A 14,995-nucleotide genomic window follows, 5' to 3' on the forward strand; every position below is an offset into this window, starting at 1 on the left:
AAGTAAAGATCAATCATCAGGGATCATTTTTCAGATTTAACTTATTCATCACTGCTACCACTAAAAGCAAGACATGCACAGAAATGTACTAACTCTGGGGTTTTTTTTTTCTTTTTTCTTTTTTTTTCTTTCCTGCCTTCAAATATGTTCACAGTGTTCTCTAGATTCTAGTTTAAGAATCATGATTTGCTTGTTGAAGATACCTACCACTAGTGCCACCAGGGTAAGTTCCAAGAAGACAAAACTCTGTTGCCTCAGATTTAGCCAGCCTGCGCTATTCTATGAATGTCTTCTTATCCCCTAGCTGGGAAAGTATTATATAGAAGCATAAAATTGTGCAGTCCGATACTCTTTGGAGAATAATAAGAGCTTTGAAATCTAGGTTACAGTAAAGTGTGGGTGAGATCACGTTCCTGTGTGGGTGTGAATGTATATCTTCTTAAAGATTTGATGTTCTCTTTTTTTTTTCTCCTTTTTTCTTTAAAAAAAAAAAGATAGTAAGAACTTCCTTAGAAGTTCTGCAGTACAATTCCACTGAGATTAGTGAAGTTTTCCTGCATAGATACTACAGAATCTCTTATATCTCATAAGCACTGTGTCAGAGGTGAAACTGTTTTCTAATTTTTTGCTTCTAATTTCTCATACAAGCATGAAGGCAAATACTAGATAGAGTAGCCATTTGACCGAAACAGTGTAAATCCCAGCAAGATAGCCTCTAAGCTAAAAATAATGCTGTTCCATTCAGGTGTTTCAGAGTTGGAATGCTTGTTGTTTTGCTGAGCAACCAGTTATTGATTTCTCTAAATTATGTCATTGCAGAGTCTTCTGGAGCCTTTTTCAAAATTACTAAGCTTTGTAATTCAGAATGCTGTCTTCACTCTGGCCTACCTAGTGGAACTGTGTGGTTTGTGCTACCGAGCCTTCACTAAGGTAACAATGAGACTGTATCTTCCTTTAGGGACAACTGAAAATAGGACAGACAAAGTCCTACTTCCCTCAAGTAGTATGTATGTAAGTAAAGATGAAATCAGTGTCAAGTTTCAGACATGTCAACAGTTTTAATGTAGTTTGGCTAATCAAGTAGCGATCATGATTTAGTGCCTTTTAATAATACTGAGTTTCACATCCACAGTATAGACACAGATAAAGGGAACCTGCCGAAAACATTGCTCAGAAAAGTACTTTGGTGTGATTTCATGACTTGGAAATGTTTTTCTCTTGTAGAGATGATATCCAGTATTCATGCATGACTTAAAATGTCTGTACAGTCATATATCTGTGCACAAGTTTAGCCACATACCTTGTGCAGTAAAAACTTAAATATTCCTGGTACTGCCTTTTGAGAGCACAGCTGTGAGGGGAGGCAACAGACAGCTAAGTAAAGTGGAAGACTCCAAGTTAGGAGCTTCCCAGCTTAGATCCTGTTTCATTCTGTATTAGGTATCTCACTTTGGCGTGCGTGGCTGTAAGCTGTGTAGAAAAGAGAACAGTATGTGTGCACCTTTAAGAAGTTTTTAAGATTCCTGGATGAAAGCTATGGTGTACAGATAACTCAGTTATTACTCAAGTTAATTTTTATAGCTATTGGTGAGAAGCTGAACAACAACAAAATCCACAAAACCCAATCAAACCTTTTACTAAGCCCCTATATGCTCCATTATATAGATTGTTAAGGTACTGAGAAAATATGTTGCTTCAGCCACTAAGTGCACAGTTTTCCATCCTCGATATGTTTGTCAAAACAGTAATTATTCATCAGGAAATGTTCTCTCATAAGTAGCTACATGATTTTCTATATTGATAATGTACAAGTGGAACACGCGTTGCCTCAGTCTTGATAAGACTTAAAATATCACTGAACAAACAGTGAAGAAGAAATGATAAAAGCAATGACACTCACAGAAAACAGCACAAGAAAATAAGAAAAACTTTTACCAAATGTAATGGTTTGAAGCATTAAATAGAAACTAACAGTATGTTTAATTACAGCAAACAAATACTACCTTTTTTGTCTCATTTGAAAGAGAAGAGTTTATGAAAGAAAAAAATCCTGAATACAGAAGAGACTGTCCAGCTTTTGGAAGTTATGAAGTAATGACTATGAAGTAATTTGTGTTAGATCTATAGTTAAGGCTTTGGGCAAAGCAAAGTGAGAAAAATGTTAACTTAAAGGCCAACAGTGGGGTTTTTTCATTGAAACAAAAAAAGCCCCATTTAAAACCAAAGCAAAGACATTCCTCTTGCATTTGTGGTCTGATAAGACTATTTCATGTATGCCTGCTAAAGCAAATTGTGAAATACAGGAAATGTTTCACTCCCCTCATGCTCCACAGTTTCGGTTATTTCAAGAAAGTTTTATTAAAACCATGGTATTAAAAAACCCCATGCTTCTCTTGCACGCTTCCTGGTTCAATGTTCTATGAATATATTGAGTACTTAATTGCACACAGGAAGCTTGGATTATAGGACTTGGTAAAATCTCCTTCTTGATTTAGTTTAATGCAACCTGGTGACCCAGAAATGGAATCATTAGTGAATGGTCTCCTGCAATTTGTAGCCACAAAATGCTTAATTTAGTGGAACTCCACACTACATTATCTTTGTTATTTCTGAAAGCTTACCATGGTTTTGCATTAGAAATATCAAATTAATGACTGCTGTTAGGAAAAAAAACAAATCAGTTGTGATGTCTGTGTTTCTCTACAGTGGAAATCACTGTAGCCAAGGAAGAGCGTTGTTTGTGATAGAATACCACGTAGAAGTGAATTCCAGAAGGAAAATAATTTGTGAACACTGAAACTATTCAGATTTAATTATTTGTTTTGTGCTGGCTGGAACAAAACACCAACTTCCAGCTAAGCTATGGAGGATTCTTGTCTTTTCAGAGACACTCTGACATGCACTTTGTAGAGGTCAGTGCTGTACAACCACTCCAACTCTTTTCGTATCTCCAACATTTTCCTAATACCCTGTGGCAAGAATATCTCAGTTCTCTTGTCTTGGAGCCTGAAGACTCACGTCAATCTGATATTTCCTTGTCTGAGTTTCTGTTCCAGGTCAGCAATTTGATTTTTTCAGTGCCTTTGGAGCTCTCAGTTGAGAGTAGGATCTCTTCTGGGGATTGTAATCTTCTTATCTTTAGTTTTCCTTTCAAATATCTTAAGGTCCTAAATGGATACTTTTTGGCTTTCTTATCTCTTACAGCTGCAGAAGCTTGAACCTAAACTTAGCCTTTTGCTAGCATTCTGTTGACTCTTATCAAGTAAATGCACAATGCCACTGAATTGGACATGACATGATTTTGCTATTGAATTTTTTTAAAGAATCTTGAAGTGGCCGATCTTCAGTATTTGTAATTACTGTAGTAGCAACAGGGATAAAATGAGGAATTTTGCTTTATACTGGCTTACTTGGAGGATAGCATACCACTCCATTAAAGAAACAAATTTACTAGTCTTATTACTAAGTTTGGGCCCTGAGATACTGGTAGAAACAAACTTCAGTAGTTTCACGTTCTACACGTAGACCTCTGGCAAGTCACAGTTTGAAGGTTGCAAGGCATTTTTTTATAGGGATGCATAGACATTCTAGAGGGTTAATTTGGCTGAACAGAGGCTAAAGGGGTTGTATTCTTGACTCTTTGGTACCAGGTTTACACGTGTGACTCTCCTGGGTGTTATTCTCATGGAACTAATACCCATTTACAGCTCTGTTGCTGAATATAAAGTTCTTAAAGTATGTATAAACCATGTTTATACATATTTATCACTAGCAGAATGATAGAAATAAGTAGACTTTGATAGGAAGGGTACTCTGGGCTATTGACTTTGGTGTTATCACTCCTGATTTATAGTGCAGGAAGCAAAGATGTGTGTTGGCTTTTGCATTTTGCTGTGCTCTGTAGTGATTAGTGATGTTTTGTCTGGCATATTTGTTATTAAAACACTGACCTTGAGCTTAACCTGGTATTTGGGCTCTGTACTGAACCCCTTACTGTACTTCGGGTACCATCTCCTGGAGACAATTACCAATTATACTTCCTCTGAGAGGTTTTTTGTGGAGGAAATACAGAATGGCACCTTCACTACCTTCTTCTGTGATGTTTTCTCCCTTGTTACAATAACTTCTCAGTGCCTTGAACATCCTTGGATAGTTAAAATACTTCTATTTGTATTTCTTAGGAATATTGCTTCAGTTTTGTCTAAGGTTAACAAGCAATTTAGGAATATGACCCAGGCTCTGCGGGAGTATGGTCATGAGTGGCACGGCATATGGGAGAATAGGAGCAGGTATCTAGAGAATTTCTCACCTCCAATGGTCTGGAACTTCACTCCCGAACAACTACAGGATCCTGATGAAGTGATAGAATGCTTGAAAAAAAATGCCGTGGCTATTCCAAAGAGGCACAACTTACCACACTGCGCTGGGCCCTGGCCAACATCTACCAAACACTGCTCGATATTATGCAGCACCCTCAGGGAGAAGAGAAGGAAAACATACCAACAGATGCTATGGCTAAACCAGACACTATATCAGTCACCCCTATAACTAGAAAGAAACAATGAAAATTGAAGTCAGCTCATTTAGTAAGGGATGAAGAAGCTTCTCCTAAGAGGGAGAAAGAGAAAGAATCAGAAGGGCAGCCTGTTCTGCAGCGGAGTAGTCCCAAGAACAGGAGGAGGAAGAGACTGAAATCATAAATGAGACAGAAACCACCCGATCCCTATCCCTAAGTGAGCTGCGAGATATGTGAAAAGATTTTAGCCGTCAAGGTGAGCTAATTCTCAGCTGGTTACTCTGACGTTGGGGTATTGGGGCCAGTAGTCAGGAATTAGAAGGTAAGGAAGCCCAGCAGCTAGGATCCTTTGCTAAGGATAAGGCCATTGACAAAGGGATTGGAAAAAAGGCAGCAGTCCTCAGTCTTTGGCGGCAACTCCTGTGAAGTGTGAAGGACAGGTATCCCTTCAAGGAAGAACTTGCAAATTCCTGAAGCAAATGGACGAACATTGAGGGAGGTATATCCAGTATCTGAGGGAATTAGCTGTGTCGGAGGTGATCTATAACAACCTGGATGATGACCAGGCATCCAAAGATCCGGATGAAATCTGGTGCACATGGTCCATGTGGTAAAAGTTTGTACAAAATGCACCGATGTCATACACCCACACCCTGGCGACAATGAGTTGGACAGACACGGAGGCACCAACTATAGATGAACTGGCCAGACAACTCCGAGAATACGAAGATAATCTTGCTTCCTCCATGTGGGCCTGTGTCTTGGCTGTGGACAAAGTGACCCAAAGAATGTCTGAGCAAGCCGAGAAGGATAGGTCTTCCTCACGCACTCCAACCAAGGCCTCAGCTATTAAGAGTCAGCCTTTTTCTGTTCAAAAGAAAGGGTACCGGTGGCGCACACCATGTGCAACCCTGTGGTTCTTCCTGTGTGACCAGGGTGAGGACATGAGGAAGTAGGATGGTGAACCTACCTGGAGACTAGAAGCTCAGGTACAGGAACTGCAAGGAAAAACAACAGCCGAAAAGCATCCATCCAGGAAAATTACTGCTCCAGTGTTTGTTGGGCAGAGTAGAAGGGCTGATCGTACTGTGACACTGATGAAGGGACTTCTGTTTTGCAGTTACAAAAATCGAGTAATGAGGACTCCGACCAGGACTAGAGGGGCCCTGCCTACAGCCAGGTGGAGGAAAGGGACAACCGGGTTTACTGGACTGTGTGGATTTGAAGGTGCCTGGCACATCAGCCCCACGGGAGTATAAAGCTCTAGTGGACACTGGTGCACAGTGTACTGTAATACCATCAGATTATAAAAGGGCAGAATCCATCTGTATTTCTGGAGTGACAGGAGGATCTCCAGAACTGTCTGTGTTGGCCGCTGAGGTAAGCCTAACTGGGAATGAGTGGCAAAAGCATCCTATTGTGACTGGTCCAGAGGCTCCATGTATCCTTGGCATAGACTACCTCAGGAGAGGGTACTTCAAGGACCCAAAAGGGTACCGGTGGGCTTTTGGTATAGCTGCCTTGAGTACAGAGAAGATGAAACAGCTGTCTAGCTTTCCTGGTCTCTCAGAGGATCCGTCTGTGGTGGGGTTGCTGTGGGTTAAAGAACAGCAGGTGCCAATTGCTACCATGACAGTGCACCGGCGACAATACCGCACCAATTGAGACTCCCTGGTTCCCATCCATAAGTTGGTCTGGTGACCGGAGAGTCAAGGAGTGATCAGTAAGACTCATTCACCCTTTAATAGTCCCAATATGGCCAGTGCAAAAATCTAATGGAGAGTGGAGGCTAACAGTGGACTATCGAGGCCTGAACGAAGTCATACCGCTGCTGAGTGCTGCCATACCAGACATGCTAGAACTCCAATATGAACTGGAGTCAAAGGATGCCAAATGGTATGCAACAACTGATATTGCCAATGTGTTTTTCTTGGTCCCTCTGACAGCAGGAGTGCAGGCCACAGGTTGCTTTCACATGGAGGGGTATCCAGTACACAGGGGTGGAAACAGTCCCACCATTTGTCATGGATTGATACAGACTGCACTGGAACAAGGTGAAGCTCCCCAACACCTGCAGTATATTGATGACATCTTTATGTGGAGCAATACAGCAGAAGAAGTGTTTGAGAAGGGGAGAAGAATAATCCAGATTCTTTGAAAGCTGGTTTTGCTACAAAACAAAGTAAGGTCAAGGGAGCTGCACAGGAGATCCAGTTTTTAGGAATAAAATGGCAAGATGGGTGTTGTCAGATCCCAATGGATGTGATCAATAAAATAACAGCTATGTCTCCACCAACTAACAAAAAAGAAACACAGGCTTTCTTAGGTGTTGGGGGTTTCTGGAGAATGCATGTTCCAGGTAATAGTCTGATCGTCAACCCTCTCTATTGAGAGACCTGGAAGAATAACGACTTTGAATGCGGCCCTGAGCAGCAGCAAGCCTTTAAACGGGAGATAGTTCATGCAGTAGCCCTTGGGCCAGTCCAGACAGGACAAGATGTGAAAAACGTGCTTTACACCTCAGCCAGGGTTAATGGCCCCACCTGGAGGCTCTGGCAGAAAGCTCCTGGAGAGACTTGAGGTTGACCCTTAGGGTTTTGGAGCCGGGGATATAGGGGATCTGAAGCCTGTTACACTCCGACTGAAAAAGAAATATTAGCGGTATATGAAGGAATTCAAGCCACTTCAGAAGTGGTTGGTACTGAAGCATAGCTCCTTTTGGCACCTCGATTGCCTGTGCTCAGCTGGATGTTGAAAGGGGGGGTCCCCTCTACACGTCATGCAACTGATGCTACATGGAGTAGGTGGGTCGCACTGATAATGCAATGGGCTTGAATGGGAAACCTCGACTGCCCGGGAATCCTGGCAGTGAACATGGACTGGCCAGAGGGCCAAAACTTTGGAGTGTCGCCAGAGGAGGTGACCATGCTGAAGAGGCCCCACTGTATAATAAATTACCAGAAAATGAAAAGCAATATGCCCTGTTTACAGATGGATCCTGTTGTATTGTGGGAAAACATCAAAGGTGGAAAGCTGCTGTGTGGAGTCCTACATGACAAGTCGCAGAAACTGCTGAAGGACAAGGTGAATCAAGTCAGTTTGCAGAGGTGAAAGTCATCCAGCTGGCTTTAAGTATTGCTGAATGAGAAAAATGGCCAGTACTTTATACTGACTTATGGATGGCGGCAAATGCTCTGTGGGGGTGGCTACAGCAATGGAAGCAGACCAACTGGCAGCACAGAGGTAAACCCATCTGGACTGCTGAATTATGGCAAGATATTGCTGCTTGGGTAGAGAACCTGGTTGTAAAAGTATGTTCCGTAGATGCTCATGTACCCAAGAGTCAGGCCACTGAAGAACATCGAAACAATGAGCAGGTGGACCAGGCTGCTAGAAATGAAGTGGGTCAGGTGGATCTGGATTGGGAGCATAAGGATGAGCTATTTATCGCTCAGTGGGCCCATGACACATCAGGACATTTAGGAAGGGATGCAACATACAAATGGGCTCGTGATCGAGGGGTGGACTTGACTATTGATTCCATTGCACAGGTTATCCATGAATGTCAAACGTGCGCCATAATCAAATAAGCCAAGCACTAAAGCCTTTTTGGTATAGAGGATGATGGCTGAAATATCAATATGGGAAAGCCTGGCAGATTGATTATATCACATTGCCATGAACCCGCCATGGCAAGCACCATGTGCTTACAATGGTGGAAGTGACTACTGGATGGTTGGAAACATACCCTGTGACCCATGCCACTGCCCGGAACACTATCTTGGGCCTAGAAAAGCAAGTTTTATGGTGACACAGCACCCCTGAAAGAATTGAATCAGACAGCAGGACTCATTTCCAAAACAACCTCATAGACACCTGGGCCAAAGAGCATGGCATTGACTGGATGTATCACATCCCCTATCAGGCACCAGCCTCTGGGAAAATTGAATGATACAATGGGCTGTTAAAAACTACACTGAGAGCAATGGGTGCTGGGCCATTCAAGCATTGGGATACACATTTAGCAGAAGCCACTTGGCTAGTTAACACTAGAGGATCTGCCAATCGACCTGGCCCTGCCCAATCAAAACGCCTGCACACTGTGGAAGGAGATAAGATCCCCATAGTACATATAAGGAACTTGTTGGGAAAGCAGTCTGGGTTATTCCTTCCTCAGGAAAGGGTAAACCTGTTTGCGGGACTGTTTTTGCTCAAGGACCTGGGTGCACTTAGTGGGTAGTGCAGAAGGATGGGGGAATTTAATGTGTACCTCAAAGTTATTTAATCCTGGGTGAAAATGATTTGAGTTGCATGTTATGGGAATTACTATAGCAGGAACCCCTTGTTACTAGCCAGGCTAGGAGCAAGAGGAGGGGTTCATTGCAATGTTAAACCCTACAGCCTGGCCCAAAGGGACCAGGGGTGGATATTGTAATGGATATACCTTTAAATTGTTGTAACCCGGGATATGAGTTGCATGCTATAGGAATTACTATAGCAGGAACCACCCCAACCAATGGAGGACAAGCCTTACAAAGGAGCAATGCAAGTGCAGCAGTGACCTGACCTGAGCTGGCTTTGGTGCCCAATAACTCCACGCAGCACAACACCTCTCCTGTCTTGAGTGACCACCATAACAGATGGAGCCCAAAGTCATAGACTAAATGAACTCAGTGGACATTTTGTGGACATTTGTAGACATTTATGGACATTTTACAGACATTTCACAGGGGTGGTCCATAGACTAAGGGAATGATTTCTGTGTATTGTATCAAAGGATGGGAAGTGGGGTGGTGGTTAATGAGGATGTATTGGATAGTGTGGGACCTGAGCATGATGTAAATAGTATGGAATAAGGGGTGGGGAATGTGCTGGTTTTGGCTGGGGTAGAGTTAATTTTCCTCATAGTAGCTAGTATGGGGCTATGTTTTGGATTTGTGCTGGAAACAGCGTTGGTAATACCGAGGTGTTTTTGTTATTGCTGAGCAGTGCTTACACAGAGTCGAGGCCTTTTCTGCTTCTCACCCCACCTCACCAGCGAGTGGGCTGGGGATGCACAAAATGTTGGGAGGGGACACAGCTGGGACAGCTGACCCTAACTGACTAAAAGGATATTCACTTGTCTATCTTGGGTTTTATTTCTCTCTGTTATTTTCCTTTTCGTTACAATTTATTATTATTGTTGTGACTATTATTGTTTTGTTTTATGTCAATTATTAAACTGTTCTTATCTCAACCCACAAATTTTCTCACTTTTACCCTTCCAATTCTCTTCCCCCCATCCTGCTGGGGAGGGGAGTGAGCGAGCAGCTGTGTGGTGCTTAGTTGCCAGCTGGGGTTAAACCACGACAGGGAGGCAAGCGCTGTTGCTGTAAGCTTTGTTTGGCAATATGCTACGCAGGTACAGTGTGGTGACATCGGCTTTCTGAGGAGGAACATGGGTGACTGGCTTCTTGGTTTGCTGCAACCAAAGCTCACTCTCCTTTGCAGCTCTTCATCTCCTACAACTCCTTCCCTGTTAGCTGCACTTGCTACTGTGTGCAGTTGGAGGTGGCCTTCAAACTGACCCTCACTAACTAAACCCCACAACTTCTCTGAGGAAGAGGCAAACATTATTATGCCATTTTACAGATATCACAGAGGAACTGAGGCCCTGAGTAAAAAAGTTCTACCCTTTTAACTTAAGTGAGCAGGCAATTGCATGAGATTCACAAGATGGAAGATACTAGGCTTTAAATCTTAAGGACACTTTGGATATGCTCTCTTTATTAGACATTATTTCATCTCTAATGGTCATTTGAAAGAGAGCTCAGTGTAAGTCTTCCTGCTGATCAAAATTCTTGAGTTGCTGTGGTCGGTAGTAGGTTACAGATTTGTTCCGCATTTTTATCTTCTAAAGTCAGAGAATGTCAAAGTAAGATGTATAACAGGCTCATCTTATCTCTTGTACCTCCTTGCTGTCTCAGCTCTACAACTCTATTCTTAGGTTTCTATGTTCTAATCTCCATTGGCTGATTTTCCCCTATGTTTTAAAATGTTTCTGTTGTAGCAGCCGTAGCCAAGATGTTTTTTATTGTGTAAGTGGAAAAGTACTGCTGGTCTAATGAATGAAAATAGATGTCCAAGCTGCCTTAGTGCAGGCACCCTTATTTTAAGGGGAATGACAACAGAAAAAACATATGGTAAAATGTAGACCATTTCTGGCAGGTTTAATGAAAGAATAATGCTAAATAATATTGACAGTTTTGTTCTCCTGTGTCAAGCCTTACTGCTTTCCCCTTTTCCCTTTATATAGAACTACTTAGTGAAAGCTATGCTGCATGCCTGGGCTTTATAACTGGTTTATAAAATCTATCTGTATTTCACATGTGAAATATTAAAATCTTGGATATAATGGCTGATAAAAGTTCAAGGGAGAATCACCCTCACTGATATCTGCCTTTTTGTAAGACAGGAGCAACCAGTACACTTTTGTAACTTTTTTATTCTCCAACGTAGATACAAAGTATATTTATGGTTTATAAGTGGGTTTCAGTGAATTTCAAGACATTCATAATTCTGTGTTTTTCTGTTATAGGAAAGGGACAAATTCTACTTGACGCGCAGTGTCATATTGGAGTTACTGCAGGCACTCAAGTTAAAGTCACCCTTACCAGACATGAATCTGCTGCTGTTGGTGCAGGTACAGGAGATTCTCATGTAATTCTCATACTGATCCTGTCTTGGCCCAAATTCGGGGGGGGCGGGGGGGGGGAAGGCAAGTCCAAGTCCAACATGGTTGCAGAAAGTACCAGCAATGTCAGAGGAAACAACTATTTTTGGAATCAAAATCCAGTTACATTTGTAACCATAGGTGCATACATTTAGATTCCTACACTAAAATTTAAGAAACTAAACTGGGAATCCACATTTGCCAGGATGATAATGACCTGTGCATCATTGTTGATGTATTGAGGATCATATAATCTGTGTCTAGTTGGAAGGGACCTGTAAGGATCAAGTCCATTGAGCTTCATACCATGTCCCAGTGGGGCAGCTGCCCCAGCTGCTGCCTTGTCTTCGTATCATAGCCCCAAAGCCAGTGAGCAGTTTGTGTGGGTGCTAGTTGATCATGGCCCAGAACTCCGTTTCTGTCTATTCAGGCAGGCAGTAGGCTGTCTCCAGTCCCTGAAGGCCATTCTCTTTTAACATGGAATTTTCCAGCAAAGAATACATAGACAATATTTCTGTTCCTTTCATTCTGTGGATTGCTGAGGTAGGAGTTAAGCTAGCTTTTTGTTAGGAAAATCTGAGGAAGTAAGGTACAAACTTGTGAAAAATCTTTCTGCCTCCAAAATGCCAAGTGTGACACTGTTTGGCACCACAAGCCTGTCCCACAGAAAAAATTTACTGAAGTCCATCAATTTTAATCACAAGTAGTGGGCTCTCATAGTTTACAGTGAGCCAACCATTATATGCATTTAGTAACTTTAAATGATAGGGGACCAGCATAACAGCACTCCATAAGGTTCAAGCAAGATGTTTGTTATGTAGATCATTCATAACGCTCCCAGCATCACAGCTCCATTCACTCTTTCCTCTCCCATTATGGGGTCAAAGCCTCATATAGCTTACTATGGGCTCGTTTTCTTTTAACTGCTGGTACATTACTCGTAGTAAATAAGTGGTTGCCAGTTGACAGAGAAATAGTACTGACAAGTGAAATTATATAGCAGTTATGATAACACTGAAAACAATTATTATACCATCAGTGTTAGGGGAAGAAGTTGGGGCAGGGAAGAATAACACTTGGGTTTTTTTCTTTTGATGATAAAGGGTTATTTTTTAAAATCCATTTTAATTTAAAAAGCAGAAATTTGCTGCCTTTTTTTTTTTTAAGCCCAGACTTCTTTTTTCAGTCCCAGCCAAGACCATCAAATAACATAACAACCACCAACCTCTTTCTGTCTTACGCGTGCAGTGATGCAGCTTGATACCATGTGCATTGGTGTTTGTTGACTTGAGCTGACTTTTGCTGTACTACAGAATAAAACAATTTTTCTGCATTGCTCCATTGTATAGCTCAGTCCTATGGCTACCCCACAGGGTGACAATCCCACAGTCTAGTCAATCCTGAATTCCTCATTTGAGAATGCAAACATGCCACATCAGTTTTGGTAGTGGGATTTAACTGGTAAACACTTGTCCTTCACATTGAGTCAATCGCCTGATAGACACAGTGAGCAAAACTCTCTTACATTTTCTTTATCTCATAAAGATAAAACGATAATTGCCTGGGTTTTCCTCCTAGCACTGTTCCTATATCCTGTATTCATTTTGGGATGTATTCATACCTTACACAACAGCACCTAATGTGGATATAAATGTCTTTTATGATGTCTCTCTTTCAGAGGCTGATTAAGTGATTCATATTTCCTGCTATCCAAAGCAGCCAGCTTCTGTTTTTATGCAGTCAGTGGTAAAGAATAGGGGTTGTATTCAGACCATCTGCCATAGATGCCTACTGGAGGCATGATGACTACTTCTCCCATTGACTGTACAAATTGGCAACCCTCAGTAGTATGTGGTCTGAATCATTCAACAGCCTCTTGAATTTAAATACCGTAGTAACCACTAAGCCCATCTTAAGCACCGTTGTAATTTAAGAAACCTGCTAGTAAAAACACATATGTATCTGAATATTTTAATTTTCTTTGGTGTCATTAATAGAATGAAGGGATTGGTTCATCTCTTTACCACACAAAGCCACTACAATATTAATTGAAATTGTATGGGTTTGAATCCATAAAGCTATGGCAGGGTTAACACAGTACCAAATGGAAATGGTTTTAATTTCCAAGACAGTCATGTCCCCGTGGACATGTTAGCCTGTATACAAGATTCTATACAGACAGTGCACACAGAATACAGAGATTCAGTCAAAATGTTCGAGGTAACAGAGGAGGTAGGAGCACTTTAATTTAACGATAGATCAGTCGTGGGCTGACTAACAAAGGAATTCCTAGGAATGTACATTTGACACCCACATTCATCCAGATTACATGGTGCCATCAGTATCACTGGTGACATCAGTGCTAAGATGAGAGTTAACTTTATCCCACTTTACAAAGAATGAGAATTTTAACCAGATCACCCCAATCGTTGCATATGTGTCCTGGATGATAAAGGGTACGGAAAGTCTGTCTCCTTGATTTGTCTTAGCAAATGAAAGCCATCATGTATATGCTGCTGTTCCATGGGTTTCCATAGGAACTGCTTCTTCACCCAGCATTTTGTTTCGCAGTACTTTTCTCCTGCTCACGTTTCACCAGCACACATCTTCAGGATTTCCACTGACCTCAGATTATATTAGTGTCTCATTAGGATCTGCTTGTTCAGTCAGGCTCTAAGGTTCAGTGTATCTATCTGATCTGTTTTGTTTAGGTGACTCCTATTTTGGGCTGGACCTTCAGCTAATGTAAATCAGTGTATATCTAGTATTTTCAGTTTATGTTTCTGTGGAGATCTGGTCTACTAATTACTGAATGGAAGGATTTAAAGTTACATATAATACGTTTATAATAATATATATTTTAAAAACTCTGATTATGAATGGAGGTATAATATAGATAGATTATGGTATATAGATAATTCACTACAGTCAGCAGACATTCCTGTTTAGACATTGTTCTGCAGCTGTATCTCAGCAGACAGTGCTAGTAAGAGGCATGGAAATTATTTGCCCATTTCTCATCTTTTTGCAGTGTGGGGGTATTTTTCTTTCCTTTTTTCTTTACATATGGCTGGCATTAAATTTCTTGCCAGTGAAATCTTAATGTATTGTAGTATTTGTAGAGGGAGACAACATAAGGGGCAGTGAATTGGACTGGAAATGTAATAAATTTTTCACTTTGAGTTTGGTTTCCTCATCCTCTTCTGACTGCATTGCAACTTTAGGAAGGATCCTTGGAAACGGCAGTCTGAGGATGAGAAAGATAAGCTAAACAAGGCCTAATTATTCATTACAAATGGAATGGAGTTTGTCACCCGTTTTTCACATATAAATTAATATCTGTTATTTAACCCAAACTCCTCTGTGCAAAAGATGTAGAAAGCTTACAGGAGGCCAGTAGAGGTTGCTTTGGCTGCTGCTTATTATTGTTCTTAGAAAATATTGTCTGAAATAAATGACATTTGTCTTTGGCAAGGGTTTTTTGTTGACTTATATGGTGAGTGCTGTACAATGTCTGTAGCAGTGCACTGAACTCACTGTTGGATGCTAAATTTACTCAGCCAGATTTTTCAGGGAATTGTGGTCCTTTTTTGCAGCTGATGTAGTACAAGAGAACCCTAATCTACACACAAATGGTTGACTGAGAAATGCTTCACACAGGAAAACAACTTATGTGTTGTCCAGCAGACCCAGCGTCAGCATTGCTCTTTCTGAGAAAGGGTGCTTTGGGAGAAAATCTGTCATCTATATGCCTAAGTCCATTAATG

General features: G+C 41.4%; 1 protein-coding gene across 5 annotated transcripts in view; it reads left to right on the forward strand.

The window, feature by feature from the left end:
- The window catches only part of UNC79 (unc-79 homolog, NALCN channel complex subunit), a 122,278-nt gene that overhangs the window by 85,966 nt on the left and 21,317 nt on the right, over positions 1-14,995 (forward strand). For all 5 annotated transcript variants that reach the window (XM_072865331.1, XM_072865332.1, XM_072865333.1 and 2 more), the window contains 3 exons: positions 155-223; positions 820-930; positions 11,094-11,198. In XM_072865331.1, coding sequence (XP_072721432.1) covers positions 155-223; positions 820-930; positions 11,094-11,198 — 285 coding nt within the window. The remainder of the gene's footprint in view (positions 1-154; positions 224-819; positions 931-11,093; positions 11,199-14,995) is intronic.

The sequence above is a fragment of the Ciconia boyciana genome, chromosome 6 (assembly GCF_034638445.1).
Source record: "Ciconia boyciana chromosome 6, ASM3463844v1, whole genome shotgun sequence".
Classification (NCBI taxonomy): domain Eukaryota; kingdom Metazoa; phylum Chordata; class Aves; order Ciconiiformes; family Ciconiidae; genus Ciconia; species Ciconia boyciana.